Consider the following 24,403-nt stretch of genomic DNA (forward strand, 5'->3'; position numbering starts at 1 on the left):
TACTGTTGTGTTGAGACTAATTACTAAAAAATTATCATTATTTCTGCCCCTTTTTTTTTCTTTTTCGACTGTCCCAGAAAGGCATTGCATCAATCACATTTACTGGAATTACAATTTTCTGTCGTTTTATATTAATGTTCTATCATTATCTGTTACTGACGTCCCCGGTTCTGCCGTCCCGATCTCTGTGGATGTTCCCGGGACTTTATGACTTTGTTAAATATTCCACGAGAACAAAATTAAGATTCACATCATTTAGACTTTTCTTCTTAGATTTGTTCTGTGTTTTTGGTACTGGAATGGAGATATTCTGTGCTAAATCTCTGTGTGTGACTATAATGTGATTGTGTGTTATACCGGGGGCAGGACGGGGCCATGACTGGATGTAGTGATCATGTGAAGCCGGTAACAGCTCCGGAGATTTCTTACATGGGATCTTTATGATGTTACATCGTCATCTTCTCCCCATTCAGGTCCCTAGAATATCAGATTTTCTCAGTGGAGATCTTCTTTATGAGAGAATTTTCCTGATTGACCCATCAAGGATGGATAGGGACAGGGACAAGATGGTGGAGAGGATATTACACCTCACCCTAGAGATCCTCTTCCGGCTTACTGGAGAGGTGAGAGATTCTGATGACGTCACATTACATCATTCTTATCTATGGGAATAACAGATGGACAGAACTGGAGAGGTGAGGACTCTGGAAATGTCTGTAGTGAGATTTATTAATGTATCTCTCCATAACCAGGATTACACAGTAGTGAAGAAGACCTCTAGGGAGCGCTGTCAGGCCCCTGTGTCTGAGGGATGGGGAAGACCCCTGAGCCCAATCAGAGGGCCTCCACCTCACCCGCTGATACACGAGGACACCAATGACCAGAAGATCCTAGAACTCACCTACAAGATGATTGAGCTGCTGACTGGAGAGGTGACACTACTGGGAATGCTGGGACATTATACAGTAACGCTATGAAGGGATCGGGGCATGACTGTATCTTTGTATGTGTCAGGTTCCTATAAGGTGTCAGGATGTCACCGTCTATTTCTCCATGGAGGAGTGGAAGTATTTAGAAGGACACAAAGATCTATACAAGGACATCATGATGGAGGTTCCCCAGCCCCTCACATCACCAGGTAATAGACAGGATTAAATACACACTGCCTATAATCTGTATGTAAAGAATGAATTCAGTCCCTGTATGTGTTTCCTCCAGTTGTATCCGGTAAGAGGACAACACCAGAGAGATGTCCCCATCCTCTTCTTCCACAGGACTGTAAACAAGAAGATCCCAATGTTTCTCAGGATCATCAGGTAGATGGATAGAAAGTGTCATGAGATCTTCCCTATGATGTGTAGACGGCTGTGAAGGTTTTATGTTCAGTCTTCTATTATCCACCAGTATAATTGAAGATTCAGGTGGCCGTATAACTCAGACTGGTATTGCATCACAATGCTCAAACTGGCCGGCGGCTCTCCCGGCCCAAGCATGACACCATGGTTTCTTTTTTTTTTCTTAAAATTTGGGGAGGCCACAAAACTTTGGGAATGGCAAATAGATCAAACAAACTACCGTGGACTATAACAATGACTGCGTGCAGCTGGTCTACTTCTCTAGTCAGCTGAAGGTACTGACGAGTCTGGTGAGATCCATGCCTGGTTCATTTTAATGATTGTGAGCTTGCACACGTTGGCTGTGGACAGGTGGATGCGCCTGTCTGTGATCACACCCCGTGCCATGCTAAACACATGTTCCAACAGTACACTTGCCGCAGGGCAGGCCAGCACATCCAAGGCGTAAAAGTCAAGCTCAGGCCATGTGTGCAATTTGGAGACTCAGAAGGTAAATGGGGCAGACCCATCACTTAGTACGTGGAGACTTGTGGACACGTACCCTTCCACCGTGTTATTGAAATGCTGCCTCCTGCTAATACGGACAGTATCAGTTGGTGGGGCAAGGTGTTGTGACATGCTGAGGAAGGCTTTCCACATTCCGGCCATACTAATTCTCCCTTCCAAGGTGGTGCCGGCGCCCCCGAGCCTGCTGTTGCTCACGCAGTCTCTCCAACATATGCAAGATGGAGTTCCACCTTGTGGATACGTTGCATATGAGGCTGTGAACAGGAAGGCAGAGGTGACGTTGCAGTGCAGACAGGCGAGCAACAGCAGGGTGAGAACGCCGTAAGTGCACACAGACGGCCTGCACTTTTACCTCTGACATGTGGATAATTTTTAAGGAAGCTCTGCAAGTTCAGCACATACGCCAGGCAATGGATGTGCATCACACTGGCTAGGCTCAGAGCTGCTAAGAGATTTTGCCCGTTATCTCACACTACCAGGCCTGGCTTGAGGTTCAGCGACACAAATCGCTCATCGTTCTGTTGTTTGGGAGAAGAACTGAATGGGAGAAGATAGATTAGATGTTAGAAAACACATTTTCACAGTGAGGGTGATTAGCGAGTGGAGCAGGCAGCCACAAGAGGTGGTGAGTTCTCCTTCAATGGAAGTCTTTAAACAGAGGCTGGACAGAGATCAGTCTGGGATGATTTAGTGAATCCTGCATTGAGCAGTGGGTTGCACCAGATGACCCTGTAGGTCCCTTCCAACTATACCTTTCTATATTTCTATGTTTTCTACCCCTACACAGCTCCTGCACGGTGTGGGATCTTTTGCTCAAATAGATGACTTTAAGAACAGCCTGCTGTCATTTCCCCCTGGCTGCGCTGCAGTTGGTGGTGCAAGTGTTAGCTGATCGGATGAGGAGGCATTGGATGATCCGGAGTAGGAGGAGGAGGCAACCTAGACAGATAAATATCCAGCAATTCTCGTGGTGGTAGGACATGTGCCAAAATGCCTTCTGCCTCAGGTCCTGCCACTGCTACATTTACCTAGTAGGTAGTTAGGAAGATTTGACCCTTTAAAGCATCTCTGGGACGAGGTACAATGGGTTGTTCAGAGCATCTCAGCACCTTCATCTAATTTCAGCAACTGCAAGAACCTATCCTGTTGGCATGGGCCATTCAGTATTCCTGGGGAACAATCTCAGCACCTTGTGCAATCTATGACGTAATTAAGGTTCTGAAGGGGAAAGAAGATCCTACGTGCTACTAGATGGGTGTCTCTAGTAAAGTGGCCATTCAGTGTATGTTTTATTTCTGGTGGAGATGATAGGATAAAGCTGATCATAGACATTAGATGTTGTCTGGATCTTCTCAAATGTCTCCATCAGTCTGTAACGTTTACAATATTTCTTTTAGGGTGAAGATCTGCCCCATATTAATACTATAGAGACATATGTGAGGGGTGATGAGTGGTGTAAAGAGGAGATTCCTACAGATAACCGCACAGGTGAGTAGTGACTACTAAATGCCGAGAAGTTACAGGTTCTAATCAGTCACTGACTTGTAGAGTAACATTAGATGTTTGGGGGGGGGGGGTGGTGGTTTTGGGTGTGTTCACATGATACTTTTGTTGTGGATGTAGGGGCTGATTTATTATGGAGTTATCCAGGACTATTCTTTTTTTTTTATTTTTACAATGTGCTAAGAACTATCACGCAGGTAATCTCTTCCTTCCTACCTTTTGTGCCTGCTGCCGATCTCTAACTACACAGACGGCTCTAGTGGTGATTCGGCTTCTCTTCCACTCTGCTCTGTTGATGGGGTGTGACTGCTGATGTCATGCTGATTGATAGTTTAATTGTTGGAAGCCGGCTGTTAATCACCATAATATCGGAAGTAATACCTTATCGAAAGAGCAGCCTGGCAGAAGAAAAGCTGCTCGCTGACGTGGAGCAGCTGAATCACCGGCAGGAGCGGTTGGTGACTACTCTGACCCAGCACAGAGTGCAGCAGGGAGGTAACTGCCTCTGTTAGCAAATACCTATCTATTTAGTTTTTCCGCCCATAGTAAAAAAAAAAAAAAGAAAAAAAAAGTCTTGGCACTATGCACACCAGCCTTTAATGAAGGGGGGCGGTGGGGTAAGTAATGCTGAGTTTATTCAGACGTGCACACACTACTTCTCAGTGGTGCGCCCTTCTGTGTGCCTCGCCAGAAATGGTACCCAAGTCAAGGATGGATTGGAGCAATGTTTCTGATGGGTGTAAGTTATGCCCCTAGCGATGAATTTAGTGGGCACCAGCAAGCCCTGTTCATGCTCCACCACTTTGGCACACCTTCCTTAGAATGGTGTGAAAATGCCAAAAAGTTCTGCAAAAAGTTTGTGACTTTTCAGTGTTTCACTTTGTTTTTTACAGCATTTTGTACGAATGTTTCTCAACTGCATCCATAGCACATTTCTGAGCTGCTGCAGAGGAGATACGCTCTGTATTCACAGTCCTGTCCATCACAGGTCACTGTGCACAATGGATGTCTCTAAACATATTTTGAAGTATGTTAGTGTTGGTGACCTCTGATATATAAGGCAGAAACATTACCAGCCACAGGCTTCACTGTTATGTACAAGAGAATTTTCTCAGCCTAAAAACCTCAATAGCATTCTTCATTACATGTGATAATATACTGGTCTATACAGATCTCTATATTCCAGTACATTAGAAGATACAATAAAGATGCAAAGCAATTACAATAAATAGGACATTGTGTAATCGTTACAATTAAGCGAACAAATTATTTATGGTGATCGATAAATTGTGTGACTAAAAATAGTTGATTTTTTTTATTCGTGTCAATTTGGATAACTATAAAATAAGATCATCATTGCACAACTTTGTTTTCTAAAATTGGACACATATCGGAAGCTAGAAGGACCCCAATGTTCCTTTTGTATCTTCTTCTGAGATCTGTGTCTCATCTGAGTGCTGTTTGTTCTTCACTGAGCAGTTGATGGGAGAAGTGTAAAGTTTTTACTCACTCTGTTATGCTTGAGGTAGGCACAGGAAGCGGTTTAAGTAAAAAGTTCAGGCTGGTTTATTAAGACTCCATAAACCATGCAACAAGCAAAGGAAATAAATGGCCTTTCAGTTCAAATAACGGCACTTTAGTGATAGTCTAGGACACTCAGGATGGATAGCATCCAGTATACCATCTTAGTCTGGAGACATCACACAGGAGGCCTTCTTACCTCCACACATTGTGCAATAATGATTCATCTGGACTTACTTATACCCTCCATACCACACTCTGAGGAGGGGAGATGTGAGCACTCATCTCTCTGACTGCTTGTAAATCTGGCAGTTGCCACGCCTTATTAATGATCTCAGCACCATACATGCTGGAGCTTGCTTTTGGGCTTACATCACTGAGGTCAACCACATGGCACCTTCAGCCATCATACAGTAGTGGACTTTAGACCAAGGATTAGTATTACCATATAGTTTTTTGGGCCTAAACTCTACATGGAAACTAAAATACTGAAGAGCTAAAAACCACTTGGTCACTTGGGTATTGTTCCCCTTATTCTCTCGCATCCATCTCAGCGGGCATAGTTTGACACTAACCTGAACTTCCTGCCTAATGGGTAGTATCTAAGTGTTCAACTCCCACTTTATGGCCAAACACTCCCTATCCACGATGAAGTCGCTCTCTTTGGAGGAAGACCGTTTCCAACTCGGGTACATTATCGGGTGTTCTTCTCTGTTCACTTCCTGAGACAAGACCGCACCTAATCCGACTTCTGATGCGTCCGTCTGGATCGCAAACTCCTTGGAGGAGTCCAGAGCTACGAACACTGGCTGTTTACACAGAGCTAGCTTCAGTTCTGGGAATGTTGTCTCTGCTTATGGAGACTGCTTGGCTGTTGCCAACTTCGTACACTTAAGTAGGTCTGTCGGAGTTTCTGCTATCATGGTGAAATTAGGAATGAACTGACGATAGTAGCCCATGATGCCTAGAAACGCTCTGACCTTCTTCTTTGGGAGCGGCTGTGGCCAATTCTCGCCTTTCCCTATGACATAGCCCAAGTAATTGGCTTCTTCCATCCCCATGGCAATTTCTTCGGGTTGATGGAAAACCGTCCCTTCCTTAAATCATCAAATATTGCCTGGACTTTGCCTAGATGGCTTCCCCAATTCTGGCTTGAGATCATGATGTCACCCAGGTAAGCTGCAGTGTTTGTCTTGTGGGAATCTAAGATTCGGTCTATGGCTCTCTGGTAGGTGGCTGAAGCACCTTGAAACCAAAATTGCAACCTGCCATACTGGAAACAACCATCTGCTGTTAAAAATGCTGTCTTCTCCTTGGCCTCTTTGTACAGAGAAATCTGCCAATACCCTTTCATGAGGTCCAGAGTAGTAATGTATCAGGCTGACCCTAGCATTTCAATAGGCTCGTCAACACGGGGCATTGGATATATGTCAATATATAACAATGTAATCATAAAACATCACTTTTACTAAAGATGTATTAAATATCTTAATGTTGTTCACAGTATTATAATGGCCAATACTATCCACTACTCTTAAGGGCAAAGTTGAGAAGGAAAGGGTGCAGATAACCACAGCTCTGATGTTGCCTTACGTTACCTCAGAGGTTGGCAATCTATACCTACTCAGTGACGCCCCCGCTCGGATGTTGTCTCTCCCTATATGACCCCTGCAAAGGGAGGCAAGGTAAGAAAAAGGAATAATTTAACAATGGGTAAACCAGATATTAATTGATATCTAAAGAAGTGGAACAAGATATATTCCCTTAGTCAAATCCAATGTTTCCAAAAAATATTTCAAATTGATGATCCAAAGGATCAGAAAAATAATAAACCCTAGATCTTGGTTTAAAATAACCTTACCTTGCTGCCGAGGTACCCTACGCCTATGCACTGGTGCCCCCACTCTCCCTAACTGACCCTAACGGGCCCTAGCAGAGAAGATGAAAGAGAGAAATGAGCAAAAAGTACAAACACAGACTATGCTAATATCCTATAGTGGACCAGGAGTAGACCGTTGGTGTCATAGTGGTAACTCCTACAAAATACAGAATGGGTTCTTAAGTAATGTATATACTCGTCCAGATGTTATTCATACAATATTTAACTATATAATGTACAAAAAGGTCTAATGTCCCTATTTCAAGGTGTATATCACACAAGGTTGAAAACCACATAAATATTGCACTTAGCCCTAGACTGTACAAAAATATATAGTCTTGTAAGCTGTTGCACCTTATTTTGCTGGGTTATGATATCGGCTATAAGGATACCCACCAGTGTCCCTATATACAGGTGTATGTTACACAAAATTGGGGATCACAAGTCATAGAGACTTCTATAAATATTGCATGTCATTTTCAAAAGCTTTATATGCATGTTATCTTTCAGTATGCTCTCCTGATGAACTCATTGAAGGGGAAACGCATCGAGCAGTATATGCATACTTTGTGCAAATTATGACTATTTGGATGGGTTTTGTGTATATGTAGACCTTGCTGTGATTATTAGGCTTGTAGAGATCAATATTGAGATATCTTTATAGCCTATGTCATAACTGAGTGGGATTAGGTGCAATAACTTGAGTGATTTTGTATTTTGTCTACATCTTCGCTAAATGCAATATTTATAGAAGTCTCTATGACTTGTGATCCCCAATTTTGTGTAACATACACCTGTATATAGGGACACTGGTGAATATCCTACCACTATGACATGTGGTTTTCAACCTTGTGTGATATACACCTTAAAATAGGGACATTAGACCTTTTTGTACCTTATATTGTTCAATATTGTTTGAATAACCTCTGGACGAGTATATACACTACCTACTTAAGAACCCATTCTATATTTTGTAGGAGTTGCCAATATCCCACCAACAACCGACTCTTAATCCACTATAGGATATTAGCATAGTCTGTTTTTGTTCATTTCTTTTTCTTTCACCTTCTCTCCTAGGGCCCGTTAGGGTCAGTTAGGGAGAGTCGACGTCAAGCAGGGGCGCCACTGCAGGTGTAGGGTGCCAACCTCCACAGCAAGGTAAGGATATTTTAGACCAAAATCTAGGGTTTATTATCTTTCTGATCCTTTAGATCATCAATTTGATATATATTTTTTTGAAACATTGGATTTATTTGAATATATCTGGTTATATCTTATTCCACTTCTCTAGATATCATCAAGTAATATCTGGTTTACCTGTTGTTTTAATTATTCCTTTTTCTTACCTTGTCTCCCTTTTCAGGGCCTTATAGGGTCAGATAGGGAGAGACGACGTCCGAGAGGGGGCGCCACTGCACGTGTATAAGGTGTCAACCTCCGCAGTAAGGTAGGGCAACATCAGAGCTGTGGTAGGGTTAATCTGCACCCTTTTTTAGACTTAATTTTTCTTTTTTTGCTCGGAAGTTAGAAGGGTTAAAAGTTTATCAGCAATTTCTCATTTTTACAACAAAATTTCCAAAACCATTTTTCTTAGGGACAACATTTGAAGTGACTTTGGGGGGCCTATTTACAGAAAATATCCAAAAGTGACACCATTTTAAAACCTGCACCCTTCAAGGTACTCAAAGCCACTTTCAAGAAGGTTATTAACCCTTCAGGTGCTTCACAGGAATTAATGGAATTAATTAAGGGAAAAATGAATATTTTTACTTTTTTTCACAAACATTTTGCTTTAGCCTCAAATTGTTTACTTTTTATAAGGGTAACATGAGAAAATAGACCACAAAATTTGTTGTGTATTTTCTCCTGAGTACTCCAATACCCCATATGTGGGGGAAAACTACTGATTGGGCTAATGGCAGGGCTCGGAAGGGAAGCAGCACCGTTTGACTTCTTGAACGCACAAATTGCTGGAATCTAGAGCGGACGCTATGTCGCATTTGGAGAGCCCTTAATGTGAAACCTCCCACAAGTGACCACATTTTGGAAACTAGACCCCCTCAAGGAATATATCTAGATGTGTGGTTAGCACCTTGATCCCCCAGTTGCTTCACAGACGTTTATAACTACAGAAGAGCAAACTTATTCGGAAAACTTTTGCCAATTTCAAAGTCAGCATGAACATTGCACATTCGGATTCATGTTAGGATTCCAGAGCATTTTCCTCAAGATCTGCAAAATTCGGCCTAAGTTTTGTAAGTGATCGAGTTTCCACTAATGCTTTTGTGTTAGGACTTTGGCTAGGATAGTTTTGCTGTATGGTGAGTGGGAGAGACTTGTTTAATGAGGGGAGGGGGTGGGGAGAAGTCAGAGAAACGGCGGACTATTATTCTGTTTTTTTTTTTATTAACTTAATGTGTGGAAAATTCCAGCAGCCACTCAAGGCACAGAAACCATCCATAACACCCAGACACAAGGATTTGTGTCATTGGCTGCCAAAGTCACATGTCCTTCTACATATAAAAAGCGGACATGTGGCTTCTGCGCAATTTTGTCAGTGTTACAGTAGTGAGGCTGCTGCTGCAAGTAGTCAAATAGTTAGCTGGGTGGTTTGTGAGCTAGTTCAGATAGATACAGTGCGTACGGAAAGTATTCAGACCCCTTTACATTTTTCACTTTGTTTCATTGCAGCCATTTGGTAAATTCTAAAAAGTTCATTATTTTGTCTCATTAAAGTACACTCTGCACCCCATCTTGACTGAAAAAAAGCAGAAATGTAGAAATTTTTGCAAATTTATTAAAAAAGAAAAAATGAAATATCACATGGTCAGAAGTATTCAGACCTTTTGATCAGACACTCTTATTTAAGTCATATGCTTTCCATTTCCTTGTAATACTCCTTGAGATGGTTCTACTCCTTCATTGGAGTCCAGCTGTGTTTAATTAAACTGATAGGACTTGATTTGGAAAGACACACACCTGTCTATATAAGACCTCACAGCTCACAGTGCATGTCAGACCAAATGAGAATCATGATCTCAAAGGAACTGTCCAAGGAGCTCAGAGACAGAATTGTGGCAAGACACAGATCTGGCCAAGGTTACAAAAGAATTTCTGCATTACTCAAGGTTCTTAAGAGCACAGTGGCCTCCATAATCCTTAAATGGAAGAAGTTTGGGACCTCCAGAAGTCTACCTAGACTTGGCCGTCCAGCCAAACTGAGCAATCGTGGGAGAAGAGCCTTGGTGAGAGAGAAGAACCCCAAGATCACTGTGGCTGCGCTCCAGAGATGCAGTAGGGAGATGGGAGAAAGTTCCACAAAGTCAACTATCACTGCAGCCCTCCACCAGTTGGGACTTTATAGCAGAGTGGCCCGACGGAAACCTCTCCTCAGTGCAAGACATATGAAAGCCGACATAGAGTTTGCTCAAAAACAAATGAAGGACTCCCAGGTTATGAGAAATAAGATTCTCTGGTCTGATGAGATGAAGATAGAACTTTTTGGTGATAATTCTACGTGGTATGGGGGGAGAAAACCAGGCACTGCTCATCACCTGCCCAATACAATCCCAACAGTGAAACATGGTGGTTGCAGCATCATGCTATGGGAGTGCTTTTCAGCTGCAGGGACAGGATGACTGGTTTTAATTGAAGGAAACATGAATGCGGCAAAGTACAGAGATATCCTGGATGAAAACCTTCCTGAGTGCTCTGGACCTCAGACTTGGCCGAAGGTTCACCTTCCAACAAGACAATGACCCTAAGCACACAGCTAAAATAATAAAGGAGTGGCTTCAGAACAACTCTCTGACCATTCTTGACTGGCCCAGCCAGAGCCCTGACCTAAACCCAATTCAGCATCTCTGGAGAGACCTGAAAATGGCTGTCCACCAACGTTCACCATCCAACCTGACGGAACTGGAGAGGATCTGCAAGGAAGAATGGCAGAGGATCCCCAGATCCAGGTGTGAAAAACTTGTTGCATCATTCCCAAGAAGACTCATAGCTGTACTAGCTCAAAAGGGTGCTTCTAGTCAGTACTGAGCAAAGGGTCTGAATACTTATGACCATGTGATATTTCAGTTTTTCTTTTTTAATAAATTTGCAAACATTTCTACATTTTGTTTTTTTTTCAGTCAAGATGGGGTGCAGAGTGTACTTTAATGAGAAAAAAATGAACATTTAGAATTTACCAAATGGCTGCAATGAAACAACGAGTGAAAAATTGAAAGGGATCTGAATACTTTCTGTACCCACTTTAGGATCCTGTGTCAAGTCGACCTTCCAGCATACCAAACCTTTGTGCAAATTGTGTGGTCCCGCCACCAGTCCACATATCAGCATCTAAATCCTTTGTGCTCATTGTGTGGTCCAGCCACACTGTCTCAGCAAATATATACGGATTGTTAATTTGGTGACAGGTCTGGGCCTAAGATTGTGAAACAGCTGGTTAAAAGAGGGGAAGACTTGAAGTTCTCTGTATGAGAGGATAACTGAATGCTTTGCAGTGAACACAGATTCAGCCTCCATTCTAATCGTCTGGGATGCAATGAAGGCATATGTCAGAGGTTTATACATAAATGAGATTAGTAAAAGAAAATCTAAATCAAGGGAACTCATGCAAATATTACAAGAGGATGTTATCCACTCTGAGTTACTATTCATTGCAGACCCCTCCATTTATAAAGCCAAAGAGCTAGAGAAGGCTCAAATAATGTTGAAAGATCACATCATTGACTTAGCTACACAAAAGAGACTTTATGAAACAGGCATTCTTTGCAGAGGGAGAAAGTGCTGGACGTTTATTGGCAACTATTGCCAAGTCCAAAGTGGAACATCATATGTACTTAGACTAATCTCTGAAAATGGCGTAGTGGTCACAGAGGATGAGGAAATCCTTCAAACTTTACATAGTTATTACTCTTCCATATATTCATCTGAAAGCACTGCCACAAATGAAGATATCGAAGAGTTCCTAAAAAACATCCCATAACACAATTAACATTTGAAGATAGAAGCTTACTAGAAAAACCTCTAAACTTAGAGGAATTAGAAGAGGCACTTCAAGGGGTTCAAAATGAAAAGGCCCCAGTTTTAGATGGGATACCAGGGGAATTCTTTAAAATGTACCACGAAATATTACCTAAATTGTTAAATGTCCTTGAAGAATCAGTTAAAACTGGATCTCTTCCAGAACCTATGAAGGAAGCTGTAATAATCCTATTATTAAAACCTGGCAAAGACCCCTGTCAGTCTGATTTCTACAGACCAATCTCCCTTCTCTCAACCGATGTCAAATTACTGTCAAAAGCATTAGCCAACAGACTGTCAAAAGTAATTACCAAAGTGATTAATGATGACCAAACAGGCTTTATGCCAAACAAATCCACATCAGTTAATTTGAGACGTGTTTTTTTGGGTTTACAGCTAAGCTTAGAGTCTACCGGGTCCAGAGCGGTCTTTTCTCTTGACGTTGCCAAAGCGTTTGACGTCATAGAGTGGAATTTCCTGTGGGCAGTCTTGAGAGGCAGGGGGTTTGGTGATGCATATAACAGCTAGATATATGAAATAAATGTATCTCCTAGGGCGAAACTTAGGGTAAATGGTTGTGTATCAGCGACGTTCACGATCGGGAGGGGAACCAGGCAGGGATGCCCCCTGTCGTCCCTTCTCTTTGCGATTGCCATAGAGCCGTTAGCTTGTTTAATACGCTCTTCTACTGAAATAACTGGCTTCCGTTGTGGGTCACTGGAGATGAGGATCTCTTTATATGCGGATGACATGCTTTTGTTTTTAGGAAATGTGGTCTCCTCCATTTTTCCAGCAATGAATCTTATTAAAATATTTGGAACTTGGTCAGGATTAACAATTAATTGGAATAAATCAGTCCTCATGCCCGTAGATCCCTTACAACAGATTTATCCCTGGAGAATTCTCGGATACAGGTAGCAAATACTTTTAACTATCTTGGGGTAGTGGTTACCGCCAGGCCCCAGGAATACTATTCTCTTAACCTGGTTCCCATATTGATAAAATTCTGAACTAAAATAATCACTTTGTGTCGACTTCCAATGTCCGTAATCGGGAGAGGCAATTTAATAAAAATGATTCTCATGCCTCAACTTTTATATCTCCTACATAATACCCCAGTATGGATCCCCACAACTTTCTTTTATAAAATACATAGCTTGTTCCGAGAACTTTTATGGAAAAAGAAACAGGCCAGAATTAAAAAAGAGGCCCTGCAGAGAGGAAAAGATAATGGTGGATTATTTATCCCAAATGCCTGGATCTACTTCTTGGCCTCACAAATGCAACAGTTTCACGGTTGGGGAACAACAGAACACTATGGAATATCAGGTCAACTAGTTAGAGAAGGAACTATATGGAAACTGCCAATGTCAGTGCTAGACATGGGTCCCCCTCGAGAGAATGTCCCAAACTGTCCCACGCTGAACCTGATATATAAAGTATGGGATAGAGGGAAGAATATGCTAGGAATTGGGAAATTCACAAACTACACCCCTCTATGGTATAACTACAACATGCCAGAGGTATATAAGCTAAATGGCTTCAGCAATTGGGAAGATGGGATTTTTCTTTTGTCGCAACTTCTAACTGAGGGAATATTTAAAAACTTCGAACAAATAAGAGCAGACTACAATCTTACTCGCAAAATGTTTTTTTATCAATTTTTGCAAATACGTCATGCGTATAATGCACAACTCAGAGCAAATGACATTATAAATAAACACTCTATAATTGATACAATTGCTTCTGTGATAGACACGAAGGGTTTAATTTCCCATATATATAAGCAGCTTATGGCTGTGCATTTAGAAAAGTATCCCATCACAGCCAAAGTAAAGTGGGAAAGAGATTTGGGTCACCTATCTGAAGAACAATGGGAAGAGGTGCTGGCTCTAATTCCTAAATTATCCTTGTCCGAATCAAAAAGACTGTCCCAAATCTTTCTTATTCATTGAGTATATAAGACCCTGAGTATCTTATTTAAAGTTGGTATACAAGTGGACAACCTGTGTCCAAGATGCAGGAAAAACGACACTCATTTAATGCACATGATATGGGAGTGTGTAAACATTGGAAACTATTGGAAGGGGGTAGTTATTAATAAAATCTGTGTTTGGAATCCATATACTGCTGGATCCCAGAATCTGCATACTTGGTCGGTTGGAGGAGGGGCTGGATTCGGGTTCCCCTATAGCTATAGCTATCTCCCAAGTACTATTTCAAGCTAGAAAACTTTTGGCACTACATTGGATAGAACCCCCCCCCCCAGCGATAGAAGAATTGAAATCCAAACTAAACAATGTCTTATGTATGGAAAGGTGAACATATATTAAAAGAAACGCCCTTAAAAAATTTATAAAGATATGGGAACAATGGTTAACTACAAGTAGTCAGAGGGTATTCATTTATATTTGTATTCATATATGTAATTTATAGTAAACGAATTATAATACCTACCTACGATGACCGTTAATAGGAACCGGTTTGTACTTGGTTAACTTATGTTTTTTTATTTGTGTGTTTCTGTTATTTAGTTTTGATTGTTTCTAAAAACAAATTAAAAATTAAAATGTATCTTAATATCTTTCACAATAAAAAATGATCTGATTAAAAAAAAAAGAGGGGAAGAGTACATCCAAAATGAGTGGGGAAAAAGTGAGGTCCTGGTGGAAGGGGGAATAGGCTTGGTGTTCGAGGTGTATGTGGGGTAGGTGGTAATGTTACTGAAAGCTCTTCTGAACAAACAGCGTCTCATCCTATTAAAGGACAACTGACAACTTTTGTTACTGGACGGGCAACTCGACTTCCTTTCTTCGGCAGCGGCACAGCAGTAAGCCTTGTAGATGAGGGCCAGAAAGCGTGTGCCACTGGATGGCAAGCGCTGCATCAAGTGGCCTGTCCTCCTCTTCCTCCACCTTAACATCACACACAGTACAGTCCTCAGAGGTGGCACCCCAATTACCCTTGTTTTCCCCAACGTCACAACTCTCCAACCGCCCAACTAACTGTGGGGAAAGCATCTGCTCCGATCAGGCCCGGGGTCAGAACCCGGCGCAAGTGCCAGGGCCCTGTATGGGGGCATGGGGCGTTATATGGGGGCCCAGCCTGCATGGGGCGTTATATGGGGGCCCAGCCTGCATGGGGCGTTATATGGGGGTCCAGTCTGCATGGGGCGTTATATGGGGGCCAATATTCTGTATGGAGCGTTGGAAGGGGGCCCGTATTCTGCATGGAGCTTTGGAAGGGGGCCAGTATTTTGTATGGAGCATAATATGGGGGCCAGTATCCTGTATGGAGTATTATATGGGGCCCATAATACTGTATGGAGGACTATATTGTCCTGTCTGCACTTTGCGCTGTGAGGATTCGCTGGTTTCTGAGCTATTGTAGAATTTACAATAGATATCACTAAATTTAAGAAGCAAGTCAAATCTTTGGCCTTGTACTATAGCTATATTTCTCTGCGGTATCTGTGCATTGTGAATTGTGGTATCTGTTAAAGGGACCCACTGAGACTCTTTCGCCCAGGGCCCACAAAAACCTGGAGCCGGCCCTGGCTCCGATGCCCCAAATTTTTTTCAGTTGGATCCGGGGCTGGACATAGTAGGGTCCAAGGAGAATCTAGACCCTCATCACCAGACATTAACCCCCGAGGATGGAGATGATCCCGATGAGACTCAAATACCTGAGGTGCACGTGGACTGTGCTGTCAGAGCAGAAAGAAAAGGAGGGTGACTCTCAGGGCGAGGAGTGGGAGAATAGAGAGGAAGATGATGAGGTTGTAGATCCCACTTGGTGTGAACCCTGAGGCACGCTGCACTGTGGCTCCGCAGAGGAGGAGGAGGTTATTTTGCGGCTTCCTGCACAGATACTGAGTGATGCAACCATAGCAAGCACTGCATCATCAGCCACAACTCTGGCTGTGGCCAGCAGCGGTTTGCTTAACTGCAGTTTGCAGGAGCAGCAAGGCTTGCCTAGCCTGGGCCTTATTTGAGACCACAAAGGATGACCTAACTCGCGTTATCTGCCGGCTTGGTACAAAGACTCAGTACAGGAAAAAATCCATTCATTTTGTATACTACATGCATGAACTGGCACATGCACGATCAACATGTTAGTCTGGGAATCTCCCTGCGATAAAATGCAGACTAGTGGGCTTCACCAACCACCGGCCGCCCCATCAACCGCATCTGCTGCTTATTCCTCCTCCATCACCGTGCCAAGTGTTCTCACACAGGTCTCTGGCTGCAGAACCTCCTTGCTTACTCGCTACAGTCGGGGTGAGTGGGAGCCCGTCAGCTGTTACGGAAGTGGACGTGCCTACTGTTTTTGACCGATCTCAGACACAGAGCACACCACATCTTTCTCAATCCACCATAACATCTCCACCTGCACTCTACTCACAGTCCAGCATTTTCTCATGATCACCCTAGTCCACCTTCTCTCAGCACAGCATCCAGCCCTCTGTCCTGTAGTTGTGGTCACATAAAAGATTGTTTCCTCCTACACATGCCAAAGCCAAGAGCTTGAACTTCACCATCTCCAATCTGTTGGCCATGGAAATGCTGCCTTTCTGCTTGTTGCCCAGTCGCCATTACTTCTCTATGAAAGCTGTGCTACACCTGCATGTCGCAGACAGCATCACTCATTCCTTGAAAAATTCTATGTCTGACAGGGTACATTTCACCACTGACACCTGGATGAGCAAGCATGGCCAGGGGTGTTAAAATCTCGCTGACTCTGCACTGGTGGCTCTGGGGGCAGGCGAGAAAGGTATTGCTCCACAAGTCTTGGAATCCCCAAGGCTTGCGGCACAAACCTCTGCATTTAACAGTTCCTCCACTGCTTCTGCCTCATTCACCTCCTCTAGAGCCTCCTCCTGCTCCCTCAACTGTTCCATTAATGAGACACGCGTTCCAACAGTGCAGAGAGAATCCCCCCCACCTCCAGACTGCGCAGTCAGGGCTCACCGCAATGAGGCAGTGTTTTTAAATTAATATGCTTTGGAGATCGCAGTCACACAGCTCAAGAGTTGTGGACAGCTATCCAGGCCCAGTTTGAGCAATGGATGTCTCCAATGAACCTGGAGCCAGAGAATGCCATGTGCAATAATGGTGTGAACCTGGTGGCGGCCCTACGCTGGGGCAACCTCACACACGTCTTGCATGGTTCACATCCTCTACCTGGTGGTACAGCAATTTCTCCGCCCCTATTCAGGCCTGGATGCGCTGCTGCAGAAAACACGGTCGCTGTGTGCTCACTTTCTCTGTTCGCATCTCGTGGGTCATCGACTTGCATCACTACAGGGGTCTTTCGGCCTACCGGTTTAGCAATTGATATGCAATGTGCCAACACGGTGGAATTCCACTTTGCACGTGTTGCAGCGATGAGCCCTGGTGCAGTATGTCATTTTGCATATCCTGGGCCAATGCAATACGTATGTGGTGCAAATCACCCTTGCTGAGTGGGCACAGTTTCAAAAGGGCTGCTTAGATGGTTAGCGTTGACAATGCCGTCATCCGCATCACAATTCTGGTCATCTACATGCTGGAGCACAGAATACTCTGCGGGAGGAGGTGGTGGTCCCAGAAGGGAGGGATAACCATATCTGAGTTCTGGACTGTCTTCGCACCGGCAGATGCCAGGGGAGGGTGGAACACAATCGAGGGGGGCTCATGATACCAGACAAACTGTTAGTGAAGGTGCAGTAGCTGAGGAACAAATGGAGGAGGACTAGGAGGAAGAGGTGATGGGTGTGCAACAGTCAGGAGATGAAAAGGATAACGATCCCCTCTTTGTTTGTGGTTGCTGGGAGGGGACGGAGGAAGCAATCTTCAGTGTTATCCTGCCACCAACACACCATGGGCTTAGACCTCATGGACAAGCCCGACACGTGCGCGCCCTCTTGCTGCACTATCTAAAACATGATGCCTGTATTGTTAGGATTAGAAATAGTGCTGACTACTGGGTTGTCACTCTGTTAGATCCGTAGTACAAGAGAAAATTTGGCCAGATGCTTTCCCCCCTGAAAAAGGATACGTGCATGCTGGAGTATCGAAACACACTTGTAGAAAATCTTAAGAGTGGTTTTCCCCAAGACAGCAGTGAGGCACACAGTGTGCATCACAGTTCTAGACTTCCAACCCTGGGAACGTCGCGTAGTCAACGCAAAAACATTAGCAGCCGCAACAGTGTAAGTGGCCGAAGCAATTTCTGTGAGTCTTTCCTACATATTTTTTAGACCAGTCCGTGCACCAGCAGAACAGAGTACAAGTCTGACACATAGTGAACGACTGGAGAGGATGGTGGAGGAGTATCTAAAGCTCGATATCAATGCCATCAGGGGTGTGGATTGGACCCTTTTGCATTTTGGTCTTCAATAATGGAATAGTGGCCTGATCTTGCATGTCAGGCCTTGGAGGTTTTGTCATGCCCAGCAGCCATCGTTCTCTAAGAACATGTCTTAAGCGCTGCTGATGGTATCCTGACGGATAAGCATTTCCGGCTGTCCCCTGAAAGTGTAGCCTGCCTAACTTTCATCAAGATGAACAAGTCATGGATCTCCAATGACTTTCGCACCCCAGTCGCAGACTGGGCAGTGTAGTTTTTACTGTGCTGCACTGATCTCGCGTTATTGCTGTCTGTGACAACTTTGTCATGGCTTCTGCGCCTGCTGTTGCTACTGCAGCTGATGTTACTAGAAATTTTTTGAAATGCGGAGACTCCAAGTTGGGTTTCCTTCTGGTGGATTGCCTGTATTGGAAGGGGTGTCAGAGCCCCATTATACTATTTCTACTCTGGTGAAATTGATGCCACTTTAGTGGTGTCTGCCCATAATTTTTGGAAATGTTTGGATTCCAAGTTGGGTCTCCTTCATGTGTGTTGCCTGTAGCTATAGGGCTTCCAGACCAGCAGGCCAGCACTTACTTTCAGACCACTACCTGTGTTACTATCCTTAAATTTTTCTAACAGTAGTAGTCTACGAAGCTGATGTTTGTTCCACCTGAGTGTGGCTGAGCAGAAAAGCAGTTTGAGATGTTGCATGAGGTATCAGGGCTCCCAGCACAGCAGGCCTACACTGGTCCCTCACCCACCTCGTCTTAATTTTAAATTAAATTCAAAGCTGTAAATACTGGCCCAGACCCTGTCTCATGCATGGCCCATGCCTGACTGCTGTTGTGCTATTATAACATTTCTACTGTGGGTCAATTGATGCCACTTTTCCTGGTGTCTGCCCCCAATTTGAGCTGTTTTGGCAGCTTTTGGCCCCCCCTGGAAGTGTAGTTTTCTAATCGTTTTGCCTCCCATTGAATTCATTGGGGTTCGGATATGTTCAACGAACTGTTCGGCGCACATCAGGAAGTTCGCCAATCTGAACCGAACTTTGATAGATTCATTCGTCTCCATTTATAACGTAGAGCTGTGAAAATAGAAAATCACATTTTTCCCACAAAAATGTTCTTTTAGCCCCAAATTTTTATTTTTACAAGGGTAACAGGAGAAAATGCACGATACAATTTGTTGTATAATTTCTCCTGAGTGCACCAATAATATAATCTTTATTTATATAGCGCCAACATATTCCGCAGCGCTTTACTATTCAGAGGTTCATATACAACAGTCGTAAGTAACATACCGTATTTTTTGGACTCTAAGACGCACCTTTTTCCTCCAAAATTTTGGAGGAAAGTGGGGGGTGAGTCTTATAGTCCGATATACATAAATACTGTGGCTGTGGGTGGTGGGGGAAGCGACAGCGGCGGGGCACAGGAGGCAGCAGCTGTTTGCTGCAGCCTACACTATGCCCGCTACTAAAGAAAATGAATATTCACTCCTTCCCACGCCCATGGGGCGCTCTGTGCTGGAATAGTCACTGCTCCCCACGCCGGGACTGTGCGCGTGGGGAGAAGTGACCATTCATTCTCTCTGATAGCACCCACACTGTAGCCGCAGCGCGGCTCCTGCTGCGCTCAGTGGTCAGTGTGTCCGCTATTAAGTCCATGAATATTCACCACTCCCATGGGTGTGGTGAATATTCATGGACTTTAAGAGAATGAATGGTCACTGCTCCCCACGCACACAGTCCCGGTGTGGGGAGCAGTGACTATTCTGGCACAGAGCAGGACACAGTGCTGGAGGAGACAGGAGGTGAGTATAATTGTTTATTTTTTTTCTGTGCAGCACGACGGGGACCAGGGGGTGCCAAGCATACCAGGATGAGGGGGGTCATACATAGAGGGATGAGGGGGGCCACACATACAGGGATGATGAGTGCCATACATACCAGGAAGAGGAATAAAGGTGCCATACATACCAGGATGGGTGTGATGGGCGGGGGCCATATATACCAGGATGAAGGGTGTCATACATACCTGGAAGAGGGATGAGAGGGGCCATGCATACCAGGATGGGGATGAGGGCCACATATAACAGGAAGGAGGGGGCCATATATACCATGATGGGGGATATTAACAGATTTGGGGGACTTTACCCCTATAACAGTCTCAACAGCAGACCCCCTCCCCCTTAACCAGGGCATCATGACCACATTTTTTGCTTAAATTTTTTTTCTATTTTCCTCCTCTAAAACCTAGGTTTGTCTTATGGTCCGATGCGTCTTATAGTCCGAAAAATACGATAGCTAAAGATAATACAATAATTAAAGCAAAAATAATGACGACCCTGCTCGTAAAAGCTGGGTGACTCAAAGTACAGGGGCTTATTTACAATGATGGTACAGCCATCTTGAGGGGATGAGAGGATTGACACCAATACCCCATATGTGGAGAAAAACCACTGTTTGGGTCCCTGGCAGGGCTTCGAAGGGAAGGATCGCCATTTGACTTTTGGAGCGCAAAATGGAATCATTAGCAGAAGCCATGTTACATTTGGATAACCCCTGATGTGCCTAAACAGTGGAATCCACCCACAAGTGACCCCATTTTGGAAACTAGACCCTTCAAGGAACTTATCTAGATGTGTGGTGAACACTTTTAACTCCCAGGTGCTTCAAAGAAATTTAGAACATAGATCAGTGAAAATAAAAAATCAAATTTTTCCCACAAAAATGTATTTAGGCCCCAATTTTTTTATTTTCACAAAGGTAACAAGAGAAATTGCGCAACAAATTTTGGGTTCCATTTTCTCTCGAGTACGCAGATATCCCATATGTTGGGGAGCACTATTGTTTGGCGCATAGCAGGGCTCAGAAAGGAAGGAATGGTCCTGCCGCTTTTGGAGAGTCCCTGATGTGCTTCAACAGTGGAAACGCCTTAACCCATTATCTACCAATGTCCTTTTTTTGGTACGCCTAATTTTTTGCTTCTAGCAACTAAGATTTTCTAATTAGGTCCAATTAGGTCCAAAAAAACAAAAAAGAAAATTGATAATTTGGCAAGTAATGGGTTTTAACAAGTGACCCCTTTTTGGAAATTAGACCCATCAAGGAATTTATATAGATTGTGTGGTGAGCACTTTGTATCAACAGGTACTTCACAGAATTTTACAATGTTGAACTGTGAAAATGAAAAAATATATTTTTCCACAAAAATGTTTTAGCCTCCAAATTTTTCATTTTTACAAGGATAGCAGGAGAAAATGGATCAAAAAAATGTGTTGTGCACTTTCTCTTGAGTACGCAGATACCCCACATGTGGTCGAAAACTACTTTTTAGATTTTGCTGGACTGGTTTAAGGGTGCCATGTCACCTTGGCAGAGCCCCTGAGATGCTAGACCAGCAGAAACCCCCATAAGTGACGTTATTTTATAAACTACACCCCATAATGAATTCATCTAGGAGTGTGGTGGCATGTTGACACCACATGTTCCTCACAGAATTTTATACCATTGGGCGGTGAAGAAAGAATAATTACATTTTTACCACTAAAATGTTGTTTTAGCCCCAAGTTTTTATTTTTTATAAGCGCTAGTAGGAAAAAAATAGACCTCAGTTTGAAGTGCTATTTTTCCGCCAATACCCTACATGTAATCGGGAAATACTTTTCAGGCACAGTGCCAAGTTCAGAAGAGGAGTGCCATATTATAGTGCAGATTTACTGTTCTGGTTTCCTGGTGCCATGACCCACTGAGGTCATGGCCCCTGAGGTGCCAGAAAAGCAGAATCCCACCATAAGTGATCCTGTTTTACAAACTACACCTCTCAATGAATGAAGGAGTGCAGTGATCATATTGACACCACACGTGTGTCACAGAATGTTATACTATTTGGCAGTGAAGAAAAAATAATTACATTTTTACCACCAAAATTTTGTTGTAGGATCAGATTTTAGTTTTTCACAAGGGGAAATGGGTAAAAATGGCGCCAACATTTGTCACGCAATTTCAGCTGAACATGGAAATACCGTTACAGCACTGTTTAGCCACACAGCGAGACTCGGGAGCGACAAAGCGCTATTTGCCTCCTGGAGCACAGATTTTCCTAGAATTGTTTGCGGACTCCATATATAGAGCCCCTAAGTGCTAGAAGAGCAGAATCCCCCTCAATTGACCCTATTTTGGAAATTATACCCATTTGGGAATTTGTCTACAAGTGTAGTAACGATTTTGTCTCCATGAGTATTTTCCATAAACAAGCAGCAGTGGATGTTGCTGAATGAAACTGCCCCTGTAGTGCCCATTATATTGTAGTCCATTACATTGTGCCCATCTGATGCTTCTGTTAGGAACATTTTACATAACATTTTGGATCACATTTATCTATCTTGCGCTCTACACTGAGCACTTTGGGGTTTTCATCTAAATCTCACGGTATGGTTTTGTGATTCAGATGAAACTCCCGAGGCATCTATTCACTATGATGAGTTAGCAGAGTTACACAGGACTCCGTCTGGCCTCTGTTCAGCGGTGTCCTTTGCATAGGTGCGCAAAAGATGAACACGCTGGTTCACAGAAACAGATGGCGTCCACAGTGTCTCCATCTGCCACATTATAGAGAATCTTTCACCGGGTGTTCTGTCTGAATCGCGTATTTCAGAGATTTTAATGGAAACCTCGATGAAAGCACTCAGCGCAGAGCTCAGGATAAATGTGAGCCAAGCCTTACTGCGATCTTTGGGAGGCAGAATGAAAAAATCAGCAGGTGAAGAATTGGTTTTATTTATTTTTTACGCCGTTCCTCTTGCAGTATAAGTGATTAGGCGTCTTTATTCATCAGGTCGGTGCGATTACAGCGATACCAGATTTATATCGGAGTTTTTATGATGGTCTTAGTGTGTGACAACTGCCACTTTTTACTGCAAAAACAAGTTTTCGCATCGCCATATTTTGAGAGCTATAATTATTCCATATTTCTGCCGATAATCATGTGACGGCTTGTTGTTTTTGTGGGGCGAGTTGATGTTTTTATTGGTACCATTTTCGGGCACATATTGTTTTTTTGATCGTTTTCTATTTCGATTTTTGGGAGGCAGAATGAACAAAAACCAGCCGTTCAAGAATTATTATTATTTTTTTTTTTATTTCGTTCTGCGTGTGGTAAAATTGATAAGACCGCTTTATTCTTCTGGTCAGTACAATTACAGCGATACCAAATTTATATAGTTTTTTTTATGTGTTGGTGCTATTACACAATAAAAAACGATTTTATAGAAAAAAATAACTTATTTTTGCATTGCTGTATTCTAAGAGCTATAACTTTTTTTTTTTTTTCTGCTGATAGAGTTGTATAGCGGCTTGTTTTTTGCGGGACGAGATGTTTTCAGAGGCACCATTTTTATTTACGTTCTTTTTTCGGGTTTTATTTCATTTTTTGTTGGGTGGTATGATGAAAAAAGTTATTTTGCCTTGTTTTTTTTTTTGTTTTTTTTTTTACCTGAAGGGGTTAACTAGTGTGACAGTTTTATGGGGCAGGTCCTTCAGGCATGGTGATACCAAACATATACTTATGTTTGTTTTTTTTACATACAAATACAAATTTATAGGTACAATATATTTTTAGTTTTTTTTTCTATTTTGTGATTATTTTTTTTTTAAATATATATTTTAACAATTTTTATTTTATTTTTTTTACTTTTTTACACTTTATTACTTAGTCCCTCTATGGGACTTTCACTTTTTACAGTCTGAACACAGTTATAAAGCACTGCAATGTACGAGCATTATAACGCTTTATAACTGTCAGTTGTTCAGTGACCCAAGCCCCCTAGACCATATTCTGCACATGGTCTAAGTGGCTTGCTGTATCCTGGTGACCTGGATGTCATCATGACGACCTCTGGTCATCATGGCAGTGATCGGGCCCCTGCAATGATGTCGCGGGGGCGCCGAGGCGGGGGGGGAGAGGGAGGGATATCGATTACAGCATTTATGGGGTAAACTGCCAGGAGTGTTGCGGGCACCACTCCTGGCAGCGAGAGCCGGGTGTGTCAGCTATGATGTTAACTGAACACCCAGCGGCTATCGCACGTGCACAGCTTCTGTGCGAGTAAAATCGCCATGACATACCCAGTACATCATATGTCGGGAAGTACTTCCCTTCCACGACGTACTGGGTATGTTAAAGGTCGGGAAGGGGTTAAGACATTATTAGTATAAAGTGTTCTTTCCAAAGTAAAAAGCCACCCGTCACCCTTGTAGTTAGAAAATAAT

At 43.1% G+C, this 24,403-nt stretch overlaps 1 protein-coding gene across 1 annotated transcript in view; it reads left to right on the forward strand.

Moving 5' to 3' along the window:
• Positions 1-24,403, forward strand: part of LOC141270747 (gastrula zinc finger protein XlCGF66.1-like) — a 53,229-nt gene that overhangs the window by 27,413 nt on the left and 1,413 nt on the right. The window contains exons 2-6 of the mRNA XM_073680854.1: positions 474-623; positions 753-932; positions 1,015-1,138; positions 1,219-1,316; positions 3,260-3,350. Coding sequence (XP_073536955.1) covers positions 546-623; positions 753-932; positions 1,015-1,138; positions 1,219-1,316; positions 3,260-3,350 — 571 coding nt within the window. The 5' untranslated portion in view covers positions 474-545. The remainder of the gene's footprint in view (positions 1-473; positions 624-752; positions 933-1,014; positions 1,139-1,218; positions 1,317-3,259; positions 3,351-24,403) is intronic.

This window comes from Phyllobates terribilis, unplaced genomic scaffold (assembly GCF_046119375.1).
Source record: "Phyllobates terribilis strain yellow unplaced genomic scaffold, ASM4611937v1 Scaffold_5__5_contigs__length_657084704, whole genome shotgun sequence".
NCBI lineage: Eukaryota > Metazoa > Chordata > Amphibia > Anura > Dendrobatidae > Phyllobates > Phyllobates terribilis.